We start from the raw sequence: 8555 nt of genomic DNA on the forward strand, positions 1-8555 counted from the left end.
ATCACACGGTAAACTGCTTCCAGCCTCTGCTTTTTGTCTCATGTGCATTGTGGCGCTGGAACCCATGGTTATAAATGTTAATTTTGTCTGCCTGCTCACGATGCTGCTGGCCTAGTTTCGCATTTTCGCTGCCAGCCCTGTCGTTGCTATATCATGCTAGCCGAGGGTGGTTCTCTCCTGACACAGAAACATCCATCACGTCTCACACCCGCGTTGATAGCCACAGCTTGCCAACCGGCAGATTATAGATCGACTAGTCTGCGAACCGCTATTTCTGGCCAATGTTTGCGGCCATACGTGCACTACCTATCGCCGGCATCCAATCACGCAATCTCTTACCAAGTACAAAAGTAAAAACAACAACGTGCTACATTTCATGACCTCTGGCGATCGGTCGCCCGCCATACACCTACCTAATACACATTCTCAGAGCACCCAGAGGCGAGCCCTGAGTTGTTTGCATTGTTTCTGTTTCTCACCGAAAACACACAGCCCTTGTCGTGTTCCCGCCTATCAAACCCTAGACTTCCCCATGACTATGAGTACTTGCACACAGCTGGAGTGGTACAGGCATAGCATCCTTTTTGCCGGACAGGCCTCGTGACAACAGCCAGCGATGTTGTGGAACCACACCTAAGAACTCTTGTTTCACTGAAGCCGTTCATCCACTCGGTGATTTGAGTATACTACTTGTTGGCTTACTAAGTCATCTTCCTTCATCCTACGTCCAACAAAGACCAACATCTCAAATTACTGTAATCTCACAACTCTTGTGAAACGAAGAACTGTATAGCTGTTTAATAATCCCTGGGCCTGTTAAGCTCCTGGCGCGACCGCCAAGGCTGCTTCGGCACCAGCTCGCCAGAGCCCTTGTGACTCTTACCAAGTAGTACTAGGCAGTTGCCGCAAGATGTCAATCTTCCTGATGTGCGATCTAGTAAAGTCAATAGTGTCTGGGCGGCTCTCTTCTTGACCCCTCACAAGACAATTAAAAAGTCAAAATTGGAGGTTCAATTCAACGTTTCGGTACCGACTTCATCGGCCGCGACCACTTTACGGTCCGCCTCAGCCACATACGGCCCCTGTTGGCTCTTGTTCATGGTGGCGTCTAGGATTGGCTGAGTTCAACGCCATACGGGCCGTTCCAATCCATCGTGTAACACAAAACTCTCGTCGGTTGGCAAATAAGAATGTCACCCCCTCTTGGTTGCTGGAGCGCTTTCCCAGAGGCTGCCTGCATATTCCCACAGCTCTTCTACTCGCGATTGGCCCTACAGGGTGGTGATGGAGAGGCACGAAGCATGCACGATGATAGCAGTCACACCAGTTCGGCCACCAAGGAAGGGCTACCATCAGCCAGTCAAGGGGTTCGGATGTGAAGGGGGCTCTTGGCGCGTGACAATCTTTGTGCTTCACAGCCGCTCGCTACGGCCCTATTTGGTAAAAAGAATGGCAAGCGAGAGGGAAGAAGAGGATGGCGGCTGTCCAGGTTGCCCCGTCCTTGTTTGTCCCCTACTCCTTCCAGCCATCACCAGCACCCTTCATCCAGTTTACACTGACTAGCTGTAGCTGATGCTTTTCAACAAACTTGACAGCGTCAAAGGAGCGTCTTTGAACGAATTCCTCGCCTCCAACGTCTTCCTTTGTAAGAGCCAGGCCATGGGGCTCTCGGAAGAGCAGGAACAGATACCGGTGCGGTTTCGAACTTTTGAGTCGCATGTCTCGTTTTAGTAAAATTGTCCAATAATGTTTGTTCATATAAAGCTAAGAATGGAATAGATGAGAGGAGAAAAGAAGGCTATTTTCAGGTAATGGAGAGGATGATTGGGGCCGGATTTATCAGTGCTTGGCAATGGAGGGCCGCGCACCAATATCTAACTGCATGATAGGGGCAGCAAACCACAGACACAATCCACTCTCCTACATAAACCACCCCTCCTCTTCGCGATTACGGAGCCATGGAGTAGGTGGAAAAAAGTGGCCAGAGCGTAAAGAGAAGAGGGGTGGATGGCAGCATGACATGACAAGACAAGGGACAACGGGATGGTGGAAGAAGACGAAGCGAGAAATGTGACTTACTCATCCTTGGGACCCGGGGCAAGATACTCTGTGAGCACCGGCTTCGTCTGGGCAACGATGCCATCAGCCGAGGTCAATGGCTTCAACCCTGGCAGAACCCAATGGCGCCAATATGCGAATTTAGGGTCGTCTGGCGTAGGTGCGTCGGGGTCGATGAGGAGGAGCATATAAGACGCCTCTCCCGAATCCCCAGCCTATAAATGTACATGGATGCATGGTAAGCCATCAGAACTCTAGGTTTTAACTCAGCGCCTCATTGGAGCGATATAAGGCACACTCGCAGGCTTTTCAAATTATATACACACAAAAGACTTACTTCACCCTCAAACGACACAAAGGGAGCGAGCTTCACCTCGCGCACTCGAAAAAGATTACCAAATTCGACATCCCGGCCGTCGAAGGAGACGCCCAGCCGCGTGGTTGGCGTAAAGTCCCGAGGGATGAGCGCTTCCGCCGAGCCAGGCGCAAGGTTGGCTTCCGCCAGGGACCTGGCCAGCGTCTGAGCAAAGCTGTCGAGGGGTGTTGTCGACATGGCTCTCTTGTTCTATGCGGTGGCGAGGGCTAAGGTTGTAAGCGAGAAAGATGAGGGATGACTTGACGGGGAGAAGATTCCGAGCTCCCGGGAGAGAAGATTTGCAAGGATTTGTTGACTGCAGCCGAGAAAAAGAAATAAAGAAGAGAGATGTGTTTGGGAGTTTGACGTCTGTGACTGCGGTGGCTGACCAAGAAAAGGGAAAAGAAAGACAAAAAAACGATGACGATCTTAGCAGCGGGGAGTTTTCGCTTTGGGCCTTTTGAGTGCAGCCGCGCCGGGCTCCTCTTACTGTACGATGTTTGGAGATGAGCGCTTGGTTCTTCATGGATTTTGGGCTTGGCGACCAATTTGACTGGTGGAATAATTGGCGGCACAGTCAACGTCCTTCATGGATGGGAATGCTAACTAACAGGTGTAAAAGTTTCTACAATTTTTCTCATGATACGCACACGTGAAACGAGCCGAATTTTTACGATTGAGCAGCATGTGACAGATATATTGCAAAGTGCTAGACAAGTTCGAGCTGCCTGCTTGCTCGGCTCATAATAAGCAACAAGAGCACTTAATAAATGACGTCTGTGGCCTATCCGGAAATGGTCTCTAGGTTTTACAAAATCGGCAAATGGCCAGTTACCGATAACATGGCATGTGGAGAAATTTATACATAGCACTCTTTTAGTCTTATATCCTTGTCTTGCTTTTTGGGAGTCTAGAATCGATGCAGAAGCATGCTGTTTGTGGTTGAGTAGGTATGCTAAAGGCTGTCAACTAGGATTCAGCCTATAAATAGATGTTTTGTTTTACTTTTCTTATTTTGGACTCTTATGGGAATTATTCCACATTCCATTGGGGTGTATAGTAGCGCTTGCTTTAGCAACGGTAAAAAACATACTCAGAACTCGAGATGAGCCAATGGCACAAAAAACAAGGGCGAGCGCCGGGCGTCGCTGACTTGGAGTAATCTATGGATCGGCTGAGAGAAAGTTTTCAAATGCTGGGAGAAATTGATATCGGGTGTCCGTACGGAAGTTCCGGCGTAAGGCGCACTTTTGACTCCCCCGCAGAATGTCATATGCAATAAGCTTCGGATCACTACTGCTACTACTGCTGGCCGTTTTGACTCTTCTTTTACTTTTCTAAGCTACTACGAATTCATGTTCAATGCCGAGATTCTTTCTCGCCCGATTTTGGTGGTGGTTCGGTCTGGGGAACCCCGGCTGTATGAGTGGGGACTGCATGTAGACATGGTATCTTAGAGTTTGTTTCTGGGGACAAGATGGATTGTTGGTATGATTTAGCCTTAGTCTGGGGGATTATTGATCTCGAGATTCCGGCATAAATGTGAGTGTTACTACTCTTTTTCTACGAGAAATTAATCAGTATGAGACTTGAATTGAGAATCGTGGGGTGTAGATTGAGGAGATCTACAGAGACTACAGAACAGCGATTGAGAACATCACCGAGACAGCTGGTTGACTCATCTACTCTTATGCTTTCATAGGAAGCTACATACTGAGTACCGATTGGGTATTATCCTTTATACTACCACTCATATATATATACCTATGCTTTGGTACTTACACAATCAAGCATAGTTTTCTTTCGTCACAAAAGAAAGCTTCATCAGGCATCAAAGGCCATCTCAGCCTCCACGATCGATAAGCCAACCCGAGATTTCTTCATCTACAAGTCCTCAAACTCAAACTTGACGAGCAGCGTGCAATCAGACTCTTTCCCCTTGAGGTCGTTCATCCTGATAAACGTCCATCCTACCGGCGCATACGACAACCGCACAGTCGCAACGGCAAACTTTGGGTTCCTAGCCCAGCTGTCGTCGCTCTTGATGAGCATGCGCAGAAACACCAGCTCGTTGTCTTCATACTGCCACTCCAGGGTCTCGTCCCAGACGGGATTCGTGGCATGTGGGTTCTCGCCGTGATGAAGGAACCCCAGCGTGTGGTGCTTGTACGGCTCCGTCTTTCGCTTGGCCTCCTCCTTGACGCTCATGAGGGGGCTGTACAGCGAACACGTCAGGTACGGCTTGATCGAGTCCCGCTCCCTGTCCTCGTGGAGAGGCACGTCCGTGGCGCCAGCGACGTGGACGCGCAGCTTTCTCGTCCGCCCCGTGCGAAGATCGCCGCTGCCGCCCGCTCGCAGGGTCGCGGGCTTGAGCACGTAGCCCGGCGTGCCGTTGAAGAGGGCGTCGTTGAGCTGGACGCTGGTGGTGTACGTCTGCCAGTTGAGGGCGCAGATCTGGGCGCCGACGCCCCAGTACTTTTCCGGGTGCAGATTCGTCGACGAGATGCGCGTGCCCTTGGGGAAGACGCGCATCAGGTGGCGCGAGTTGTGGCGCGCGATCTGGACGGCGTGGGCGGGCAGGTGCTTGGCCAGGCCGCTCTCGGACACGTTGATGAGGTGGTGATGCGGGCCGTTGATGAGCTGGCCCGGGTCGTACCACGAGTTGTCCTTGGGTTTCACCGACTGCGCGTAGACGCCCAGCTCCGCCAGCTCGGGGATGATGATGGCCGCCGACGGCTGCTGCTTCTGCGTCTTCTTGTTGTCCTTGTAGGCCTTGCGGGCCTGCCGCTGCTGCTCGTCGTCGCTGCTGTCGTTGTCATCGTCGTCATCGCCGCTGCTGCTGCTGCTGTCCTCATCGGGCAGATGGAACTCGACAATGACGGAAATTTTGGGACCCAGATCCTCCAAAGTGACATGTTCACCGCTCCCCTGCTGCTCGCGCGTGCCTTTGCGGCGCACCGGCTCGCTTAGCAGGCGGTGACCAAAGACGTCCCTCATTATCTGCACCAGGCGCAGCTGGCCGTGCGGCCCGCAGTGGTTTTCCAGCGACAGCAGGATGGGCGACGCCGGATCGCCAGGCAGGCCCGCGGTGAAGCTGCCCGCCGCCACCTCGCGGTCGTAGACGCTGCGGATCGTCTCGCAGACGGCGCGGAACGGGATGTGCGACACCAGCGTGAAGCCGTGCGTGACCTTTGGCTCGTCGGCGTCGTCGGTGTTGTCCCAGGCGTCGATTTCCACGCAGCGCGAGCCCGTCGTCAGCGCCGTCTCGTACGCCGACGGCGACGACTTGCCGTACAGCTGGTTGGCCAGCAGGTACGTGTTGTGGCTGGAGCTGACAAAGTATTCGGGCAGAGGGTGCGCCGGGTCGATGAGCGACGGCGGCGCCTCGAAGCTGCGGCGGGCCAGCAGCTCGCGCAGGGCCGGCGTCAGTGTCTTGTCGTCGAGCCCGGCGTCGCGCTCCGAGAGGACCTTGTGCTCGTGGAGGTACGCCCGAAGCGCGCGGCTGACTCTGAGCTGGTCCTTGGCCGTGTCGGATCTGCGCGAGTTGGTGCCGGCGGCCGGCGCCATGACATCGCCTTTGTCGTCATCGTCGACTTTGGGCGCTGAGCTGAAGGGGTTGAGGCCGGCCAGGCGGGCTGTGATGTCGGCCATGGCTGTCTTTCTTATATGAGTTTGTGGGTGAATCCTTGTTACACAGAAAGTGGGATGAGCCGCTGCTTAGGTGTAACGCGGCTGGAGCTACCAAGCTATGCTGTGAGACCTGAAGCTCGAATAACTGGAAGTGTTTTATATATATTGCACCTTTGAACTCTGAAGAGGTGAGCAATGGCAGAATAACACTGATAGATTCAACACACCTCTGAGAATTATGTGCTCAAGAGTGAGTTGAGATGAGCATCCGGTGTTACATCAGGTCAGGAGTTGATGGCTGAGTCTGAGCTCGATGGCGGGGTAAGTGATCCTAGCAAAGCCACACTCATCATCAGACCAGCGCCTTCATTATGCGCCGCTTGGCTATGGCTTTTTTTCTAGACCGACAGAAAGGTATTTTTATCTGAATTGAAGCTGGTATATTATAGTTTAGATCGATATATATAGAGTTGAGTGTATAGACAAAGAGATGCGAAAGACCTTCGCTGACAGAAAGGCTCGGCGTAGGGTAACCCGACAATAGACGCTGGCTTACGCCCGGATTCTTGCGACGACAAAGAAAATGGTATAACGGAATGGTATAATGAAAATCAGAAACGAGGGAAAGAAAAAAAGGAAAAGGAAAAAAACCACTTCTAAAATCTGTAAAGAACCCAGTTCTCCTCTCCAACAAAGTCTAGTGCGCCTCCTCCTTCCCCCATGGTGCATATAATCGGCATGGTAAAGTCCTTCTGGCCCAGCCATACCCAGTATCCGTCTCGCTCTTTGGATCCCTGCAGCGGTCGCCAATGTCTTTCGCTCTGCCTGAGGTGAGCTTGCTCTACTCGGTCATTGTTTTTGAGAGCTCGGTCTCGCTGATGCATGTACAGAGAGCTGGGGATGCCGAGCGAAAAGTCGTGTACGCGGGGGGCCAGCTCCAACACAAACTTGTCCACCGGCTGTAAGATTTCATCGGCTCTGTCGATATTAGTGTCCCAAGTTGTTCTACCGTCGACAGTTTTGGTTGGGAACAGTCGTCCTTGCAGTGATATATGCAGCTTTTTCACAGCGGGAAACGTCGTTGAGATGGCGTTGAGAAATGCGTGGAAGCTTGCCATGTCTGATAAAGGCGGCTTGACGACTTGCGGATGGATGCTGGGAAACGGCGCAAAGTCCCACAGGAGCTCTACGGATGTGATGCTGGATAACCGTTGAGGGAGGAGAATGGAGTTGAGGCTGAGGATCATTTCCTTGCTGGCTGTGTGGAACGTGTTGGTGGAGTACAGGATGTCGATGCCCTCGATATATCTAGATAACTCATCAGAATCCGGATACGGCGACAAGTGATACATAACCAACTTACGCTTGGCGACAGCTACGCAGCCACCCCATTGCGCCTATAAGACACTTTGTCGGGAACTCGCCGGGCCAGGTCAAACAGATTCGCTGCCATTCCGTCTGGCCAAATCGACAGTAGTCCTCGGCAGGCTGGATTCGCATAGTAGGAGGACAGCCTGGGCTATTCCGGTGACAGACAGAGCTTCTCCATGCCCACTCTTTCGGCCGCGAGTCGTCCAGTTTGAGGTTTTGGCTCTCGGCGGAGCAACCTTGACCGAGGAGAACCATATTGCCATGAGGCGGGACTCGATATAAGCCGTCGTGATCTTTGAAGGCATCTTCTTCTGGGGGCACCAATGGGTGGTCGTAAACAAGATCCATGTGGACGGTTTGGCCTCCAAACGCCTCGATGAGGATCTTGCGACGAATCTCCAGCGGCAGCTTGGTGAAGAAGCTGCTATTTGCGGTGGCAACATTCGGAGCAGCGACGAGGTCTTCACATGATGGCGTCGGCGTGAGGCGAGCTCGGCGCTGCGAGGGCAGCCTTGGGTGCGGTGGAACGGGTAGAGCCTCGTCCAGTTTTACTGCTGACGATGCCGATGCCGATGGCGCTCGCTGCTTGCGATTCCTCCTTGCGACGCGCCGCCGCCGGAACCAAGTTATGATGGCGTTGGTCATGATGAATCTGAATCTGAATCTGAATCTGGCAGATCGATCACCATCGCTTTTACCGCGATTGGGCGGGAGTGACGATCTGATCTGGGCGATTTCGATGACGGAAGGCAAAAGAGGACGCAGAACGGGCGCTTATGCTTGAAGCGGCAGACGTTTTGCGCTACATGCCATGAGGAAATTTAGAATTTAGGCTCCCCTGCATGATGCGCAGTTCATGCAATTCGCCTCTGGAGGGCGGCGTCACATGTTTTGTTGTTCAGCTCGCACTCGCTTGCAGGGATTGAGTTGGGGATTGCCTTTTTTATGCATAGCGGTTTGGCTTTTGTTGATGTGCTGAGACTTACCATTTTCTTCTTCTTGTGATTCGATTTTTTTTTTTTTTTTTAAATTGTCTTGTTCTTTGTGAGCAATCTCTGCTTTTTCTATTTTTGGTTTTGCACTTCACTTCAACAGCAAGTTCTACGTTGTTGACATCAATGCTACTACTCTTCTTGTTTAC

General features: G+C 52.3%; 2 protein-coding genes across 2 annotated transcripts; both read right to left on the bottom strand.

Annotated features, from left to right (window-relative positions):
• Positions 1–1512: 1512 nt before the first annotated feature.
• Positions 1513–2611, bottom strand: TGAM01_v204179 (phosphatidylethanolamine-binding protein; the record flags this gene model as incomplete). The annotated part of the gene is made up of 3 exons (XM_018800732.1): positions 1513–1705; positions 2080–2273; positions 2396–2611. 3 exons carry the CDS (start codon positions 2609–2611, stop codon positions 1513–1515), a joined length of 603 nt encoding a protein of 200 aa, XP_018666197.1.
• Positions 2612–6699: 4088 nt separating this feature from the next.
• On the bottom strand, positions 6700–8059 carry TGAM01_v204180 (hypothetical protein; the record flags this gene model as incomplete). Its single annotated transcript, XM_018800734.1, has 2 exons — positions 6700–7351; positions 7407–8059. The coding sequence occupies 2 exons, from the start codon at positions 8057–8059 to the stop codon at positions 6700–6702; spliced, it is 1305 nt and encodes a 434-aa protein (XP_018666199.1).
• Positions 8060–8555: the final 496 nt, after the last annotated feature.

The sequence above is a fragment of the Trichoderma gamsii genome, assembly GCF_001481775.2.
Source record: "Trichoderma gamsii strain T6085 chromosome Unknown Scaffold_11.2, whole genome shotgun sequence".
Taxonomy (NCBI): domain Eukaryota; kingdom Fungi; phylum Ascomycota; class Sordariomycetes; order Hypocreales; family Hypocreaceae; genus Trichoderma; species Trichoderma gamsii.